The following is an 18,760-nucleotide window of genomic DNA, read 5'->3' on the forward strand; positions in this document are numbered from 1 at the left end:
ATCATACCATTCCCAAAGCGAGCAACGAGAGTCAAGATAGTACCTGTTCACACCATCATTCATGCAAGTCAAATGAACTACACGAAAGATCCAAATGATTTGCAACGTTCCTTTAGAACAAAGAAATCAAACTTTCAAAGATATGTGGACAAAAGCGAAAGTGGTATAATGGCTGCGAGAAAGAACAAAGGAGACAAAGAGCCGCCATATGATAGCCCTACAACAATCCAAGGTCTGCTACGATAGGCAACAAGTCAAGCTCGAAGAAGATGGAATGCTCATCTGCACTTGCTTCGTCATGCAGAGCTTTGTTCTCGTCGCAGCCATCGCACCTACTCAGATGATCGTCGTAAAGGGGTTTGTGATCCCAAACAGGTTCTTCGTCGGTTCTTTTCAAGATATAGTCAACGATCTTGTCTTTGAAACCCTGGAATATTTCGCAATCGTCCATATAGTCAATAAGGTATCCTTTGACATCGGCATTTTTGTCTGGATAAGCGTCAAAAAGGTTCACGAGAAGGATTGAGTCCAAAGAAAGCGCGTCTCTAGAATGTTTGAAGAGCTCTGGCCAGGAATCCTCGGGCGTAACAAGATTGCAGTCATAGAGAGTGAGGGTCCGTAGGGAAGATGCCTGGTTGATCAGGAAATCCGAGAGAGAACGACCACCAGTGTATGCGGAAAGTTTCAAACGACGAAGCTTTCTCCAACGGTTACCCTGGTCTCTGAGTGGGTGGAAGAGATCCCAGTTCTCTCCGATGTCTTCTCCACCTTTTCGCTCAATGAAGTTGAGGTCAAGGTCTTCGAGCATCTCTGCTGTCCCCAGAAATGCTGCAAACGATTCCAGCATGGCTTCGACGGTGAGTCCTTCCCCCGATAAGGAGCACCTGAGACGCGTGAGGTTGGAAAATGACCTGCGAATAAGCCGGACTTCAGATTCGCAGGTATCGCGGAGGTTCCCATTGGCCAAGGTACCCCAGAGGTTCTGTCGCAGCCCGTTCTCGGTCCAGAAGGCTAAGCCAGAGGTGCCGATATCGAGGGACTTTAAGTTACTCTCACCCATGGAATGTGCCCAACCAAGGCCGCGGAGCACAAAGGTCAGTGGGAGCATGTCATCTTCATTGTGGGGCACCTGCGATCTTCGCCTATCAGGAACGGAAAATTGCAGGCCGCGCCAGAAAAATGGATCAGTCCTTTGCCACCAGCGTTTCTGCTTAACGGTCTTCAGGTTCTTGAACCTTGCGAGGGCTTCGTCGAAGTTATCACAAACGTAAGCCATGTGATTATCTTCTTGGAGCTCGGTTGTGTAGTAACGCTCGCCGAGGGGCTTCGATCCGCTTGACCTCGCGCGCACACAGAAAAGGAACTGTGACAAGGCGAGGCATTCGGCTTTATACTCTTCATAGAGATCGAGTATTTCGTCCATCATCCACGGAGATGGAGCATTGAGTGGACGACCGGCGTCTGGAAGGAGATCAGAATTCCATGGCCGACACGCGTTTTGTGCGACTTACAATCAGCTCGGTTTTCGATGTGCGTGTACCATTCTCTCCAGGTGCCGAAAGGAACCAGCTGCGAGCTCTCGACAAGAACGAGCTGTTTCACGTGGTAGCATAAGACATGATGAAAGGCGATGTTGATCATGCGCTGAATGCTGTCTTTCTGAATCTCGAGGAAGATGGTGCTGAACAGGTGGCCGGCGGCGATCCGCGAAAGCGTGCGGGACGATAGCCGGAGTTGCTTCTGGGCGGCACGGTCGGTGTAGCCAGTAATCATGTCCCAGATTTCCTCGGGAAGAGTGGGGACGCTGCGAGCGCGCTCAGCGCGGGACCGGGTGGTATCCAGCGCCATGCGATGCAACTTTGGGAGCGGGGAACCACAAGTTGTATGGCTTTTTTCCTCCTCTTACTCCTGGCTTGGATCTCCAGCAATGACGTCGCCGACCGGGACCGTGCGTGAGCTGTTGAGTGTGATCGTCTTAATGAAGTGCAGGGCCAAATGATGGCTGTGAGAAAGTGGTTCACAGGAGGTGCCAAGCTGGTTACAAGGTGGTGATGAAAGGGAGTCAATATGGGTCAATGTGGGTGACGGGAAGGAAAAGTGAAGAACGTCGGCTGGGCGATCCCGTTCTTGCAAGCGGAGGTGTCGCGCGACCGCCCGAGGACGGGAAGCTTCAACGCTGGGACCGCGTAACCGTCATCACGTGCAACGACCATTTATCTCTGCTTATCACTGCGTGCACCACGACGGCGTGAAACTGCAGGTTTAAGAGACCTTAGGCTTTGATACAGCATCTGAATGCCTAGAATGTGGCCGTGGCGGACAGTGTGCGACACCATCGCCCCGCCTCGAAAGGGCCGACTCGTGCTTAACTGACGGTAGTTAGAAACCTTATTCACGATTGTTTAAAAAGTAGACTCTTCAGCGGGTCCGCTTCCGAGCCTCGCTTATAAGCTTTTTACAGCAGCCTCATACTAAATTCTCTTGACTTTATTGACCTCGCTCCATCAAATGATGATAAATTACCGCAACCGGCAGCGAAGCTGCCCTTGAAAGACGCATCCAGAGGTGGCATCTGGCCTTTTCGATTACAGTCGAGATATCCGAGGCACAGAGGTGGAGCAGGATTTCGGTAACCTTAACTATGGATCAGCATGGCTTGCGATGTACTCTTTGGCAAGGCTACGTTTCTCCAAATCGCTGTGCTGTGTTTGTGATGCAGTCGTGCAAAATGCCGCGCAATTATCGCGTCGCTTTACTCTTTGTGGTAGGTAAAAATAGAATCTGCAACGAGCTGCGCCCTCACTTGGCGCTATGGCTCTAGCTATAGTGGCACGGCGTAGGCGTGTCTTGGATGAGTCGGCAGCTGCAAGGTGCATAAGAGTCACAATTACCCTATTGAAGAGTAGTGCGGCATGCAAGCATGATGCTGTGTATAGGGTAGCTTTGAGAAGGGCCGAAATGCGCGATTGAACTGCTGTGACGCGTGCACGAAACGCGCTATCATGTGACGCGGTTGAAAATAATCCGAGAAGCTCGTCTTGTGCAAGAGCATTATTCGGAAAGCTCGGTAAGCGTGTGGGGCAACGGAAAGGTGTGGAATTAATTGCACGGTGAGCTCAGCGCCGAGTCGGAGCGTCGGCGCGTGCTGGAACGCTGAGGCTTGGAAGTTGCACCAGCACCACAAGCCTTGACGGGCAACGCGGCTCGCGGCGGAGTCGTTCATCGCAACGCGAGACACGTTCTTTCGGCGCCTAATTCGACCGCAGCAGCCGCTGACACCGCGCGCCCCTGTACTTATAGCATGCCAGGCAGCATAAGACCCCGCGACTGTCGTTGAGCTCCCAAGACCCCACGTCATCGGCCCCTCCACCGTCGGGCTGTCACTGCGCCACACCCTCTCCGCCTTCCAACACCACCACGCCCACCATGCTTGTCTCCATAGTCCTAGATGAGCCGCTGCCTCACTACACAAACCTTGACACCGTCTCCGGACGCGTCCTCATTCGCGCCACTAGCAATACCAGCGTGTCCTCGGTCGTTGTCAAGCTCGAGGGCGAGAGCAGGACCAGGCTTGTCCCGCCGCAGAATCCACAATTCAACAATAGCAAGCCGCGCCCGACCCTAGAGATCCACAAGGTGTGCTACCTGTTTGCCTACCCTGACGTCGCGCGCTAACACCCGCCAGATTCTCTACAAGACAGCCATCGTCTTCCCGCCGCCCAACCTACAGACTGCCGACTGGGAATCGCGCAAGTTCACCCTCAACCTCGGAAACTATGAATACCCCTTCTCTTTCAAGGTCCGTCGCTTTGAGTACACATTTTGGGCAGAGTTGCTGACTGCGCAGTACAGTTGCCCTTCAACAACGCATGTCACACCACAACCTCTCTCACCGGAGGCTTCAACCTCGCTACCTTGGAAGTTGCCCGCCCTCCTACGAAACATGTCAAGCAGACACTACCTCCTTCCCTCACCGGCTTTCCGGGCGAGGCCGAGATCCGATACTATGTTAAGTGTACTGTCAATAGACCCTCACTCTTGAAGGAGAACCCCAGAGCTGTACGTTGGCCTCTTTTTCTCCTAGCAATACGTTGTACTCACATTGAATAGTTTGTGCACTTCAATTTCCTTCCTATCGAGCCTCCGCGCCCCCAAAAACCTGACGGCGAAGCATACGCGCGACGCCAGCATCAATTCAACCCCAGATGGGTCCCACCAACCGAGCGCAAATCTGGTATCTGGGACAAGCTGAAGGGAGAAAAGAGCCCTCCCATGAGCCCAACACAAGATGGAGCGGCGGATTTGGTGCGCTTCAGTATCGATGCGCGTCTACCCAATCCGGCGATATTGACGCTGAACGAGGACTTACCACTGAGGGTCCTGGTCAAGCAACTCAACGAGCGCAGCGACCCAGTTTTCCTGCAAATGCTCCAGATTGAGCTCGTTGGGTATACACATGTCCGCGCACATGAGCTTACGCGCACCGAATCGAACAGTTGGATCATCGCTAGCTTTAGCAACATGGCCATCCCCATCGGAGCTCCCTCGGACGTTGCCGGCACCGAGACTCCCATCAACCCGGAGTACTGGTCTGGCAAGCCCCTCCCCAATACTGTTTCTCCCTCGTTCGACACATGTAACATCTCACGTTACTACGAGCTCGAGGTGCGCGTTGGTCTGGGCTACGGTTCATACAAGCATGGCCAAGACCAGCTAGTTGTTCTTCCGTTGCGGCTCCCCGTTAAGGTTTTCTCGGGAATTGAGCCGCCACAGGCACTCCTCCACGCCATGGCTTCGGCGAAGCCGACCCTGCCCCAGCGAAAGCCCGTCCCGGGCTCTGCTGCCATACCGCCTCTGAAGACTGGAGGTCCGGTCATGAATGCCGCTGCTGCTGCACCTCCTTATCAAACTCCCATGACGCCTGTGGACGGAGGATCGGCAGGACACGGCCCAGCGCCTCAAGGCCAGTATTCATCAGGTCACGTAGAGAACTACGAGGATGCGCCTCCGAGCTACGAAGACGCAGTTGCGCAGGATATGCCTGCGGTGGATGGACCACGAAGAGATTACGCACCACCACCGGTCCCAGAGGGTGCGCCAAGGTTCAGCCATGATGAGAAGAGATAAGTGCGAAGCAGTACGGTTCTGCAACAACCTCATACTACTATATCACGGCTTGGCCTTTACGATGGAGTCCGAGGAGTTTTGAAGAATGAAGGGATGCGATTTGACGCGTCAAGGACGCTATGGATACCCCACAGTCTATATCCGTGTAGCTTCAAGTACATTTCAGCATTAATATTCACCTATTGCCGCTCATAGATTTAACCTACCCGTATTCAATATCATATTTATGTGAACAGCCATATAACTCGAATCTAAGGTAGATATACCTCAGCGAATTTTTTTTAAAAAAAAAAAAAGTAAAACAACACGGGGTATTTGGAGCTATCATCTAGACGTGTATGTAGAGTTTTTAATTCGACATTCTCGTCCGGACGATAGCTTCAACTGCCCATGACATGAGCGAAAAACAAATGCACGCTAGCCTTCGGCCGTCTGCAGCTTTCAAAATGGGTGTGATTGCGCGATTGACGGGGTTCTCAATTCTCCGACGGCACGAAAGCTCGCCGTCTGACGGCGACTTTGCGGCCTTACTCGGTTAGTGCGGAGCCACAACACAGCCTCCTACTAAGCCACCACCACGACCACACCGGTCACTCGAGTGATCATGCTATCTCTCCAGCTCCTTTGCAGGGATGCGGATCCTTGCGGGGAAGGGGCTCCCCTTCCGCCCGATTAATGAGCTTGGTGGAGGCGGAAAAAGCACTATGATAGCTTAAAGTTGTTCACTTGCGATCGCGGAGGCCGAGATGCCGAGGCCGAGTAAGCTATCGAAGTGGGATGGTTACCTGGAGCTTTCAGCTCACTTTCTCACCCGCTTGATCAGCCTTGCCTTTTCGCCTTTTCTTGCTTGCGACCGCGGGCTTGCTGCATGCACCTTGCCTCGTGCCCCTGCCACATGTCGACATCGCTCAGCACCTTGTTTCGCTTTCTGATCTGACGTGCTAGGCAGCAGTTTTGAACATCAAGCTCCCCCGCAACGGAGTTCGTCGGGAAGCGTCAGGATCGCGTCTTTGCGTGTTTTGTCTCACCGAAGCTTGTTATTGTTGCTCTATCTCTTAATTCACATGAAAACCTGGTAGCTGTCTTTTGAGACGGCTGTTTATTTTCCGCACCGGAGACATCAGTCAAGATCACGTTTGCATCGACTTACCGCTCTGTCCACCTCCGCTCCGCAACGTCTGCGCCCGCAGAAAAAACCAACCCACCTTTAGCTTGGCCTTCCTCAACATCGCCAGGATTCGGCAACAGACAAGAGAGAAGAGCTAGGACAACCAACCCGCAAACATCCGCCACATCAACTCACCTAATCGAACCACACAATCACCATGCCGCCACCCCCACTACCAACCACAACAACACCACCACCACCATCCCAGCCACGCCTCCGGACTCCATCACCCCCACCCAGCACATGGACCGATGATGAGGCAGAGGCCAATTCCATCCACCACGACTACCACCTCGCGCCTACGTCATTACACCCAGCGCCACCCTCCCCAGCCTTCACCAGCTCGACCATCTACCGCACACCGGACGAAGCATACTCCGATGCCGAGACAGATTTGACTGAAGGGAGTGGCATCGCAACACCTGTCACGCTGTCATCCGGACGCGACGGCGAGAGAGGAGGGAGCAGCAGGGATGATAGGAGTCTACGGTACGAGGACCTGCCGCCGAGCTACGAGGAAGCGCAGCAGCAGCACCACCAGCAACAGCAACAAGGAAACCCGTTATCCCCGCCGCCGTCGTTCGCTGAGACCGCGGCAGGCGGCCCTTTTTATACTGTAAACACCAACATCAGCCCCGCAGCAGCAGGCCCAGGCGGCCTCGATCCCCTTCTCCCAGCCGTTGAGCGTCTGGTCCTGCGCGAGAAGGAGCGTGCGGCGAGCGAGAACGAGAATGGATCGGAGACGCGGAGTGCATGGAGCGGGTCGGGCAGCGGCGGTGCTGCGAGGGAAGGGAGGCCACAGTACAGCTTCGCGGCCGTCGAGGGGCTAGCGAGCGAACACCACGGCGTGCTCGAGGTCGCGCTGCAGTGGGCGCATCCGGCGTGGTGCGATGGCGATCGAAAGGAGCCAGTGTCGACAGCGCCGTTGGGGCGGCCGGTCGCGCTGCCGCAGAGGAGTGGCGCCAACTCTTCTAGCAACGGTGAGAGAAAGGATGGAAACGGAGAGGAGACGACAACAGCGGACGTCCCGAGTCCAGACGACGTGCTCGCCTTCGCGCGGGCCTACGCACCCGCCCTGCAGGACCACGGCGTTCCGCCGCCGCTTTTCGTCGCCTTCCTCGACGGCCTCAACGCCGTCTGCCAGGCTGCGCGGGCACCTGCGTCCTTGTCCTCTGAAACCGACGACGATGACGGCACGGATCTCGAACTGGTCGAGACGTACCTCGCCCGCGCCAACGCCCTCTTCTTCGCGCACCGTGGCCTGCTCGCACGTGTCGTCGACATTGATGGCCTGCTCGACGACGTCCTGCGGCTGTCCAACCGGGCCAACGTGCGCGGCGCGCTGGCGGCAGACGTGACACGCGAGGGGCTGACGGAGCGCGAGCGCGTCGACGCGCTCGATCCATGGGTGGAGACGAGGTTGGTTTGGGACGGGCTACCCGAGTCGATTATTGGGTTGTGGGATCTGCGAGGACAGCAGCGGGAGCGAGAAGGGGAGCGTGGGATCAGCGGGCAGCAGCAGCAGCAGCAGCAGCGACGCAAAGAAAGTTTAGGAGGATTAACAGCAGAAGCAGAAGCAGTAATAGCAGAAGCAACAGCAATGGCAAGAGCAGCAGCAGCAGGATTGCCACCGTCAACGACAGCAGCACCAAACTTCGCCGCCGTCACGCCACCGCGCCCTACGCTCGCAGCCACCACGACGACGCCCGCCTACGCATCCGGCGAGTTCTACCAGAGCCCCGAAGGCGGCGCCAGCGGCTTGCTACTCGACGAGAAAGAGGCACAGGCACGACAACAAGCCTGGGCCTACGCATCATCCTCGTCGTCACAACAACAACAACAATATCCCCAGCCCGGGCCTTCCAATAACCGCTCTCACATATTCCCTCCGCTCCCTCCTATCACGCCCTTGCCAGCCTTCGGCCCCTTTCCGCCGGCACCTCCACCGCCTTTCGGCGACCACGCTCGCTGGGCCGACTGGGGTCAGGGCTTGGGCAGGAGGTGGGCCGATTGGGGCCAGCGCTTCGGCGCGAACTGGGCGGCTTGGGGCCAGGATGTCGGGAACAGGGCGGCTATGTGGGGGCAGGAGGTCGGTAGGGGCGTTGACGGGAGGGTCGATGGAAGGGGTTTTGGTGGTGTTGGTGGAGTAGGAGGCGGATGGGGAGCAGGGGGCGGCTGGGGAGGAGGAGGAAGAGGGCATTGGGGTGGTGGTGGTGGATGCGGGCGTATTGGACGAGGCGCATGGGGTGGCGGTGCCGCTGGCTTTGCCGGCGCGGGACCGAGTGGCGGGCAGGGCGGCAGTGCTGTGTCCGGCTTTGCTGGCCCGTACGGGCACCTATTCGGCGGGCCGAGGGGGTTCGGCTTCGCGGGAAGGGGTGGCGGACGCTGGGCTGGCAGAGGGCGCGGCGGCGCCGCCGGGCACGAGCTTCGCCGTGGTTGGGGCAGCAGTGGAGCTGGGCCGTTCGGTCAGTACGGTACGTTTGGCGTCCCAGCGCACCATGGCGTCGGCGACGATGTGCCCAATCAGAGCACTACGACGCTCAATACGCGGATCAGCCTCGAAGATAATGACGACGACTCTTCGTCATCCTCGTCTTCTTCCGACAGCGACTCTGAAGTCGACGAGATCGAATTCTCGTATCTCAAGCGCATGCGGTCCATTGAGGAGTCCGCCTCCGATGCTCTGGCTAAGGGAAAACGCTCTCAAACCGAAGTCGAACGGGACCGCAGCAAGGCGATTGAGAAGGCGAGGGCGGATCGTGACAAAGCCGAGAGGAAGCTTGAGGCTAGGCGGAAGAAGGAAGAGGGTAGACGTGAGATGAAGGCAAAGAGGAAGGAGTGGAGAGAACACAGGTCGGCGGCCCGGGAGAGTGGGCGGGAAGGGAAAAAGGAGAGGAAAGCGGAGAAGAAACGATTGAAGAAAGAGTACAAGGATGCAAGGAACAAGTGGAAGGAGGGCAGGAGAGAGGAGAGACGTGAGCGGAAGAATGAGAAGCGTGAGAGGAGGGACAGGCGGCGTGGTGATGGTGGAGGTCGCTGCGGCGTGAGAGTGGAGGGAGACCTAAACGCCCAAGGTGGTCGGAGCTTGGAGGTCGGCGTCGTGCCGTCGCAAGATGAGGATGCTCGTGCCGTGCCTGGCGCTGCAATTGGCGCGTCGTCCGCGCCCACGCCGTCGTCGTCGCCGCCTCAGCTTCTGTGGGTCGTCGTGGAAAATCTTGGAAACTGAGCGGTGAAGGTGTGGAGGGTCGTGAGCCGCCAGCAAAATGAATTTTTCATGCGCTGTGAACGAGGCGCTTGGCGGGGCGGGAATTTGGTGATCAATACTGGAACAGGCGGCATCGAGTCTCATGACTGTACTTCTATTGGTGAACACTGCGTCTACAGTGGTTGGAATCAGTTTCCTGTAGCAATAATCATGACAGCAACACGTTTCACAGTCCTTTGACAAGCTGCGGCAGGATCAAAGTAAGGCTGAGGGCCATTCCTGCGTGATTGTGAGACGGAGCGGGTGGACCATAGATCAATGCAGTATAGTAGACGTGTATCGCCTAGCTTCGAAAGGCGAAGTGGTGATGGTCGCCAGCCGAATGATCCTTTCGCGCGGAGGCCCAACCAAGGCCGAGGTGAAGTGCCGCCGTGACTTAGCCGTGCCGTCGGCGACTTTCTCCGCATCCCGATCGCCATCGTGGCTTGCCTAGCGGCCGTTGGTGTTGAGAGCTTGCCCGTCCCTGAACATGATCGTGCACTTAGCCGCTCGCTAAAATGACCCCATACGTCACCCCCGCCAGGGGCGCCCCTTTTGCTCCCCGCATCTGCTAATCTTTTTTTCCGACGCAACGACATTGCTTATTTCTTGTGACCCTTTTTTCCACGCGTGCTTGGCGCACAAGCCATGCTTTGGGAGATTCCCGAGTGCTTTGTTTCCCGCGGGTGCGGTTGTGGCTTTCGATGAAGCCGTAACTTCGGATCATGAAGCAGACCGCTCGAGCACCCGATTTTCCGACGTGTTGGTTTGATCTTCTCGGAGCTTGACCATTAAGCAGTTAGCTATAGGGGAATCGGAATTTGACAGCTGTACTAGCCGCCAAGGCCGCTACCGACTAGCCAGTCAGAGTTAAGCATGGCGGTCTTTTCCCTAACCAAAGGACCAGGGCGATTGTCTGCCGCGCATCGCTCCAGGAGAAAGGGTGAGCTGCAGCTCTTGGCAGAACAAACAGGAGCTCCAACTCCGTGAAGCCTTCACGCTATACCGCTCCTTCTCGGGGGGAGGGGCTTATCACCATCATTTGAGGTTGTCCCAATCCGTCCTGGTGTCTGCGGCGCCACCACTTGCAGCGAGCCGGCAGCATATCTGAGCTTCCCGCCGCAGTGGAGACGTTATCAAACCGCGATTCAGCCCTGTGACGTATGCAGCCAAGGCCAGCAGGCTCGTTGGCAGCTGAAATTGTGCCCGAAGTCATCTGAACCTTTGCGGCGAGTATTTCGGAAAATTAGGGCGATCTGGCGATCCCCATATGCGAAGTACCCCGAGCCTCAACAACTGCGCCTCAGTCCTCACCGCCACGGTGGATGCCTCGCCTGGGAGTTCCGGAGTTATGCAGCGATGGCTGGCATTTTTTTCTGCCGTTTAAAACGTATACGATGAGGTGGCGTAGTAAGGTTTGCGCTGGCTGAGACCGAGATTCCAGCGAGCTAAGCTTTCATAACAACTCCGTTAATGATCTTCCACGTTCAATTGGTTTGACTCGGGAGATGGGAGATTGGTTTCCAAGATAAGGCAGCTGAAACCCCGCAGATCCTCCTCTTATCGACCTGCCAACCGGAAGGGGTCGCAACGGGGCCACGACTCACGATTCAGCGCTCGCTGAACCAATCCCACGGACTCTCCGCTAGACTGAATGAGGGTCTCTGGTAAGGCCGGACCGGGTCACGGACCCTGCGCGGAAGCCGGGCGCCTGCAGGGACGAACTGGGTCCGCAAGCAGAGGATGAGTTTGAGGAGGATGACGATCGTCGTATGTTCGGCCATGCCATGTGTGACCCATGTTCGTCATCATTGCTGGGAGTTGCGAATGGTACGAAGGAGAATTAGCGGCAAAAAAGCATATAAGAAAGTTGAATTGCCCGCTTGACTGACTCCATCCCACCACAGCCTGCTCACCAGCATCATCCCGACGTTCTCTACTCCCTTCAAACCAACCTTCGTCACTCTTTCGACAACAAAAGAACAGTCAAAATGAAGTTCTTCTCCGTTTTCGCTCTTTCCAGCCTTTTCGTTGGCTCCATGGCCGCCCCGGCCCCTGTCGATAAGCGCCAGGACATCGGCTCTGTCCTGAGCCTCGTCCAGGGCCTGCTTCCTCAGGTCCAGCAGTACACTGGCGTCATTAGTGAGTGCAGTCCATGCTCTTTCTCAGGTGTCCCAACTCTAACAGCCACACAGACCAGACCGCCTCCGGCCTTGGCCCTCTGTCGACCCTGAAGCAGAACCAGACTGCTGCCAACACCTACCAGAACCAGGTCGCCGACCTCACCACCCTTGTCCAGGGCACCGTCACCAAGGTCACCAGCCTCCAGCAGACCGTTGGTGGTCTCACCACCCGCGCCGAGGACGCCACCGCTATCGCCGGTGTCCTCAGCAACGTCCTCCTTGAGGTCAACGGCGCTCTGAACAACGTTGACGGCACCCTCGGTCTCGGCTCTCTCCTCAACCTCGCCTCTCCTCTCACCAGCACTCTGTCCGGTCTCCTCAACGGTGTTGAGTCCCTCGTCGGCGGTGTCCTGAACCTTGTTGAGGGTCTCCTCGGTGGTGTCCTGAGCACTCTTGGCCTTAGCAACGCTCTGTCTCCCCTCATCGGCAGCAACGGCATCCTTGGCGGTCTCCTCAGCGGCAGCGGTGCCAACTCCAAGGACGGCCTCCTCGGTGTTTTGTAAATGGGTGACACGATCGTCTAGTGGTGGTATTACGAATTCGATTCTTCACACCTGTCATCTTTGAGCCTTCTGCGGGCTGAGCTCAAGAGCGTTGGGACACGATGCGAGCCAGGCTTAGCTTCTGTATACAGTAGTTAGGCTGCTGCCTTGGGCAGCAGCGGGAATTGATTGTTGAAAAAGCGCATTGCGATCCTGTGACTTGTGAGTGTGAGACTGGTGACGACTGCAGGCGAATCGATTGGCTCGGTTGGTGGTGCTGGGGTGATGCACAGCAGATCTAGAGACGGAACGGTCGGGGCGGCGGCGCGGCATCCCTGCAGCTGCGCTTCTGCCTTGCCGGCCACGTTGAAGAAGTCGGTCGTCGACAGTGTCGAATTGATGAGGTCGAGATAGCGTGGATATTCGGGCGTTTCACAAGCGCAGAAACGGGGGACTGGAAGAAACGCGCGGGGCTCGCGTTGCGGCCTGGTGAAGCACTACTTAGTGGCTGCGCGTCGGCCCTCGTCTCTCTCCCGCGTCCCTCCGCCCGCCAACCCCAAACGCCTATCCGCCTCTGCTAGGGCTTGCGACGGGCTTGCGACCAGCTCGCAACGGTACTCGCTACCATTTTCACTCGTTGATCTTCTCTTCTTCTTCCCGCCTTTTCGCAACCCCGCCTCCCGTTGATTAATCCGCGTCGAACAAGGAAGGAGAGCATTCGACCACTCCGACGTGTCCTCGTATCGCGCGTCCCTCGCTGACATCAGATCGCGGGCTCCTTCGACCGCGCTGCGCCCTGCATACCTCTCTTCTTCAACTGCACGCCCGCCCCAATTCTCCGCCGACTTACCCGCCCGCTCGCTGCATCTTCCTCGCCAACTATGCACGCTGACGTGCGGTTCGCCCGCCTACTGGCCCTCTTGGCCCTCGCAGTGAACCTGGTGAATGCCTTCTACATCCCAGGTATGAGACCCAAGCATTTAGGAACCGCAACTTTCGAGTAACCTTGCCTCCAGGCTGGTCCATTAAGAGCTACGCCGACGGCGAGACCATTCCTCTTTTCGTAAACAAAGTCTATTCCGACAATACCCAGCTGCAGTACGCCTATGCCGAGCTCCCATTCGTCTGCCCGCCCACTGGCCGCCGCTCTCCCGGTTCCAGCGGCGCCACGCTGTCCCTGAATCTCGGCGAAATTCTTCGCGGCGATCGCATAATCTTGTCCGACTATGAGCTTATCATGGGCGTGGACGAGGAGGCGCGATACCTGTGCAGTACCAAGGTCGACAGGCGCGGCCTAGAAAAGGCCAAGGAAATCGTCAAGGATGGCTACGTCGCCGAGTGGATTGTGGACAACATGCCTGGTGCGACCAGCTTTGTCACCACCGACAAGTCGCGCAAGTACTATGCTGCTGGATTCAAGATGGGCTATGAGGACTTCGACCCCGCCACTGGCAAACCCCGCTTTTACATCAACAATCACGTTACCCTCGTTATCCGTTACCGCCCCGCTCCTGGTCGCGACGGCGAGCACGGGAAGAAGGTCGTCGTTGGCTTCGAAGTCTACACCAAGAGCATTGAGGCCGACAACCGTGACAAGAATGGAATTCCCAAGGATCTCCAAAACTCCGAAAACGGCCTCGAGCTGCGCATACAGCCGAACATCACCGACCTGCAGTCCAGATATGCAGACTCGTCGTACGTACCGGACGAGGAGAGTATCGATGATGATGCCACGTTGACGATTCCGTACACCTACTCGGTCTATTTCCGCGAAGATGACCACGTGGAGTGGCAGAACCGGTGGGACATGTACTTCGTGAACCAGGAAGACAGCTCCAAGATCCACTGGATTGCCATCGTCAACTCTCTTCTGATTTCTGCCATTCTGACGGCTGCAGTCGCTGTCATTTTCACCAGGACCGTTCGTGGTGACATCAAGGGTACGAGTGACATCGAGAAACCCAAGATTCCGCGTCCGAAGAACTCCAAGTCTCCCAAGAAGAGCGCTGAAAAAGGTGGCCTCTTGGAGCAGCTGGACGATGATGGTGATGCTGATGTTTCGTCTGATGAGGAGCCGCTGGAAGACATCACGGGCTGGAAACTTCTTCATGGCGATGTCTTCCGCGCCCCGGCATATGGAGGCTTGTTGGCTCCTCTTGTGGGCTCCGGCTCGCAACTGGTGTTCATGACGACAGGATTACTCATACTGAGCGCTGTCGGCGTCCTTAACCCTAGTTTCCGTGGTGGTTTCATCAGTGTTGGCCTAGCCCTCTTCATACTCGCTGGTGTCTTTTCCGGCTATTTCTCTGCGAGAGTCTACAAGACCTTTGGCGGACAGCGCTGGCAGAAGAACGTCGTGGTGGTAAGTTATATCGCGCTCCACGCACGTCGACTTTCTAACAATGACAGACTGGCACACTCATCCCAGGCCTTATCTTCGCCACCGTCTTCATTCTCAACCTCTTCGTGTGGGCCCAAGCGTCCAGCACTGCGATCCCTTTCGGCACGCTGATCGCGCTGCTGATCCTGTGGTTGCTGGTTCAGCTTCCACTTGTTTACGTTGGAAGTTGGTATGGCTTCGAAAAGGTCGGCGCATGGACTCATCCAGTGAAGACGAACGCGATCCCCCGCCAGATTCCTGCCCAGCCCTGGTATACAAAGGGCACTCAGTTCATCCTCCTTGCCGGTCTGCTTCCATTCGCCGTCATCTTCATCGAACTGCTGTTCGTTTTCAGGAGCGTTTGGCAAGACAAGAGCGGCTACTACTACGTCTTTGGGTTTTTGGCCGCTGTTTGCCTGATCCTGTTCATCACCGTGATTGAGGTTACAATCATTGCAACGTACAACCAGTTGTGCTCGGAGGTAGGTTTCCCATGCTGTTCTGGCACACCCAATACTCATACTCTGCAGAACTACCACTGGTGGTGGCAATCTTTCTTCGTAGGCGGCGGTTCGGCCCTCTGGGTTTTCCTGGCCTGCACGTGGTATTACTTTTTCAAGCTTCGCATCACGGGATTCGTTTCCAGCATGCTGTTCTTCTCTTACAGCTTCCTCGCCTGTCTCGTATACGGCCTCCTCACAGGTACAATTGGTTTCCTTGCTGCGTACGCGTTCGTACGCAGGATCTACGGGTAGGCCAATCCACATGAAAGAACGTCTTTGACCATCAGCTAATCTCACATAACGTACAGAGCTATAAAGGCAGACTAAACAAATGCACTGCGAGAGAGCAAGCTGTCTCAAGCATGTAGCAGCGATCATCCATTCTGTTTTCAAGTGCAAGCTTCCTTTCCGAGCCACATCATCTTCAGGTGTTTCTTTTCCATTTTATCTAGGGTGGCAGCCGTTCGAATGCTAGCAGCGATGGCAAGGAGTTTCTGGGTAACGAGTTAATGTGACGGAAATGCTGAGATAAGCAGATCAAATTTTTTGTATTCCCTCTCTGCTCTGGAAGTTTTCTATTCTTTCAGTAAGTTTGGCTTTGAAGCAACAAGCATGCGGTACGGTCAGCTAAGAAAATGAGTTTCTTACAATCCTTCGATAAGCCTTGTTACTGTCCTTTGTATATACTCACTCTCCTGAGGCTGGTTACATAATATGGACGCTTTGTTATCTTTAGTCTCTCAATAAATTCCCTGCCCTGAATCCTGAAGAGCCTTAATCACCAATGTCCGCACAGCTGCGAGCAGTGCGCAATAAATCACAATGTTGCAACTCTACCAAGGTAAGCATTCTACAAGCAAATACATTAGCAGAATAAGAAACTAACGGTAGTCGCGATGTTAGCATGGGCTACATTGTCAACAGAAAATTTTAGAATTCTACGCAGCAGCACAGGGGATGTTTGATGGCACCCGCGAGACTGACAAAGTACCGCGTTACCTACCACAAAGCGAGTCGTCATGCATAGCTACAAAGGAACAAGATCGCAAATCAGGATGACTTGTTGCGAATCCTTTATTTCTGATGGCTGAAAACATCCTCACAGCGCTGAGCGCAGCGAACAAAGACAGCTCGCTTCAGATAAACATGGGCGCCATCTTGGACCTACCTCAAGCAGTGAGACACTCGCGATTGAAGCTGCGAGACTTGTGCTTTCCATCCTTTGATCATGTCAGGCCGCAAACCCCCGATCCTGAGGCCGGTTCCAACAATATTTCCGATAGCGCCGCAAGGGGGTCAGCGTCGCGAAGGCAAGGATTTGTGGCTGGACAGGCTCCGAATCGAATACAACCGGCAACGCACAAGTGGTGGAGTTCATGACCGATGGGTGAGGCATGCTGAGGCATTGCCGGATGAAGGTGACGTCCATATGACTGAAGGCCGATCTTGAGCAGAGGGCTGATAGTACAGTACTGCGACAGCCGCACGGGATAGCTATTTCAATCAATTCTACTCCGACTTACCTTTATCCGTCATACGGGCGTGGGAGCGAGAGTCAAGTCAGCGATGGCCGCGACCATGGGCCGATGGGTGGGTCGATTTTCTGGACGTTTACGTCAATGAGGATGAGATATATTACACGAAAGAGGCGTCGGAATGGAGTCTGAATGAAGGTCAGCCGCATTTCACCTACGCTACTTCTTTCGTAGTTCCCTGGCTGAGAGAGGTGCAAACAGTGCAGATTAGGGCCATGTACAGAGAGGACTTCGGACAGCAGCTTGATGGCTTCCAGGACTGGTTTCGGGATCTGGCAGAGAGGATTACGCGAGCGCGTGGTTGGCAAGTACCAAACCCACGATTGACTCCTGCGGCGCCTCCCGGTGTCTTGGACAATGGAATACTCCCAACTGTACAATCTATGACTGACGATATAGCCACGATGCCTAACAACCTAAGGGGGGAGGGTATTTGGCGGCTAGGTGCAAGTTATGGGGGGCGTGGAAGTTATGGCTTAGTCTCTATATGGCGCCTAATTGACGCGAGTGGCAGGACTTTGGGTGTAGGTCACACGTATCTCGGAGATGATATCAATTGACTAATGACGAAATTCACAGAAGATATTCTTGAAGAAAGATAGAGAAACGAACGACTTTGTGGGCAACAAAGAGCGTCAATTTCTGTTCGATTTAAGACTTCAGAGGGCTCCCGAGTTCATTCCGTATTTGCTTGGGCACCACCAAAGCACCGCCACAGAAAACGGTAGGACATGGCTCAATTACGCAATTTATGGGGATCTGGCGCAAGTTTTGAAGCATTACAAGGAAAGAGAGTAGGTTAGCCCAACCCCGTTTTGCGCCGACTCTGAAAGTTAACGGGAGTCCTCGATACAGTCTAGTGGTTCCTGAAGCTTTTATCTGGTACCTATTTCATACCATGGCTCGGGCACTCGACTTTATCGAAAAGGGCCACGAGCCGGGCCAAGTCCCGCCTCGCCCTTGGCAATCATTGTTCCACTACGACTTCAAGCCCTCAAACATTCTGCTCGACGCTCCCGCCACGGACGGGCCCGAATGGTGCAGCCACTACCCGCTCCCGATCCTCGCGGATTTCGGAGGCGCAGAGGCGTACCCGCAACCGGGCGCGGCCGACCAGATCCCCTCGCACATCCGCGGCTACGGGACCAAGGGCTTCTCCCCGTTCGAGCTGTTCCAGCCCAACTCGCAGCGCCTCTCCAACGACGAGCGCGCCAACGGGCCCGCCCGCGACACGCCCGTCGACGCGCAGAGGAACCCGCTGCCGCCGCTGCCGCCGACAGCGCGCGCGCGCGCGTCGCCCTACAAGCCGCCGCTGCCCGTCGACCAGCAGGTGCGCATCCACTCGTCCATCTTCCAGCTCGGCGTGACCATCTGGTGCACCATGACCAACCGCATCGCGCCGCGCGGCCAGGTCTGCGCCTGGCGCGGCGGCTACGCGCCGAACGACAACCGGTCCAAAAGCAACGCGTATCCGGCGTGGTGGGACCACCTGCCCAGACACGCGCCGCGCCGGCCCTGGCCGTGGAAGGTGGCGAAGCCGCTGCGGAAGAAGGAGTGGAAGGCGATGCTGGGCAGGGGCTTGGCCGAGGCGCCGGTCGTCGAGTACGGGCCGATGCACGCGCGGAGGGCGAGGTACGGCCCGTTGCCGAGCAGCTTGGATAAGCTGGGGGCGAGGCCGAAGTCTTATATCCGGCGGATGGCCGGGGGCATGTGGGTGCCGCTTGCGCCGTCGGAGTCGTTGAAGCCGAGATATAGCGATCGGTTGGTCGATCTAGGTGAGTTCGATTTGTGTTTTTTTTCGTTGCTAATATGTTTTACTGATGTGCTTTTCCCTGTAGCTTACAAGTGCATGAGTCCGCTCATTGCTGATAGGCCGACCACGGACGGCCTTCTGATACAGACGCAGCAGGAGATGAATGCACTTCAAGGGCGATATCCCGATGGTAGCGGCGCAGGACCCGAACCACTGCTATTGCCGCCGGATAAGGTAGGTTCTTCCCCTTGCTTGACGCTATTATATTATGCTGATAAACCGCGCTGCAGTTTCCAATTGGACAGCACACACTGAACGACGTTTGGCGGGCGGAATTTTGAAGTGTATTTCTCGGAGCATGGTCACTTAGTCTCTCTCTTTCAAT

At 55.9% G+C, this 18,760-nt stretch overlaps 6 protein-coding genes across 6 annotated transcripts; 5 read left to right on the plus strand and 1 right to left on the minus strand.

Moving 5' to 3' along the window:
* Positions 1–217: 217 nt before the first annotated feature.
* On the minus strand, positions 218–1,848 carry LTHEOB_4871 (Chromatin modification-related protein eaf7 protein; the record flags this gene model as incomplete). The annotated part of the gene is made up of 2 exons (XM_035513953.1): positions 218–1,461; positions 1,512–1,848. 2 exons carry the CDS (start codon positions 1,846–1,848, stop codon positions 218–220), a joined length of 1,581 nt encoding a protein of 526 aa, XP_035374313.1.
* Positions 1,849–3,426: 1,578 nt separating this feature from the next.
* On the plus strand, positions 3,427–5,127 carry LTHEOB_4872 (Arrestin-like protein; the record flags this gene model as incomplete). The annotated part of the gene is made up of 4 exons (XM_035513954.1): positions 3,427–3,636; positions 3,686–3,799; positions 3,853–4,059; positions 4,111–5,127. The coding sequence occupies 4 exons, from the start codon at positions 3,427–3,429 to the stop codon at positions 5,125–5,127; spliced, it is 1,548 nt and encodes a 515-aa protein (XP_035374314.1).
* A 1,325-nt stretch (positions 5,128–6,452) lies between these two features.
* Positions 6,453–9,521, plus strand: LTHEOB_4873 (uncharacterized protein; the record flags this gene model as incomplete). The annotated part of the gene is made up of 1 exon (XM_035513955.1): positions 6,453–9,521. The coding sequence occupies one exon, from the start codon at positions 6,453–6,455 to the stop codon at positions 9,519–9,521; it is 3,069 nt and encodes a 1,022-aa protein (XP_035374315.1).
* A 2,009-nt stretch (positions 9,522–11,530) lies between these two features.
* LTHEOB_4874 (Adsorption protein) lies at positions 11,531–12,225 on the plus strand (the record flags this gene model as incomplete). The annotated part of the gene is made up of 2 exons (XM_035513956.1): positions 11,531–11,681; positions 11,735–12,225. 2 exons carry the CDS (start codon positions 11,531–11,533, stop codon positions 12,223–12,225), a joined length of 642 nt encoding a protein of 213 aa, XP_035374316.1.
* An 860-nt stretch (positions 12,226–13,085) lies between these two features.
* Positions 13,086–15,414, plus strand: LTHEOB_4875 (Multispanning membrane protein; the record flags this gene model as incomplete). Its single annotated transcript, XM_035513957.1, has 5 exons — positions 13,086–13,167; positions 13,221–14,566; positions 14,614–15,066; positions 15,115–15,335; positions 15,396–15,414. The coding sequence occupies 5 exons, from the start codon at positions 13,086–13,088 to the stop codon at positions 15,412–15,414; spliced, it is 2,121 nt and encodes a 706-aa protein (XP_035374317.1).
* Positions 15,415–17,520: 2,106 nt separating this feature from the next.
* On the plus strand, positions 17,521–18,716 carry LTHEOB_4876 (Multispanning membrane protein; the record flags this gene model as incomplete). Its single annotated transcript, XM_035513958.1, has 3 exons — positions 17,521–18,397; positions 18,461–18,609; positions 18,666–18,716. The coding sequence occupies 3 exons, from the start codon at positions 17,521–17,523 to the stop codon at positions 18,714–18,716; spliced, it is 1,077 nt and encodes a 358-aa protein (XP_035374318.1).
* Between the last annotated feature and the right edge of the window lie 44 nt (positions 18,717–18,760).

The sequence above is a fragment of the Lasiodiplodia theobromae genome, assembly GCF_012971845.1.
Source record: "Lasiodiplodia theobromae strain AM2As chromosome Unknown scaffold_13, whole genome shotgun sequence".
Classification (NCBI taxonomy): Eukaryota; Fungi; Ascomycota; class Dothideomycetes; order Botryosphaeriales; family Botryosphaeriaceae; genus Lasiodiplodia; species Lasiodiplodia theobromae.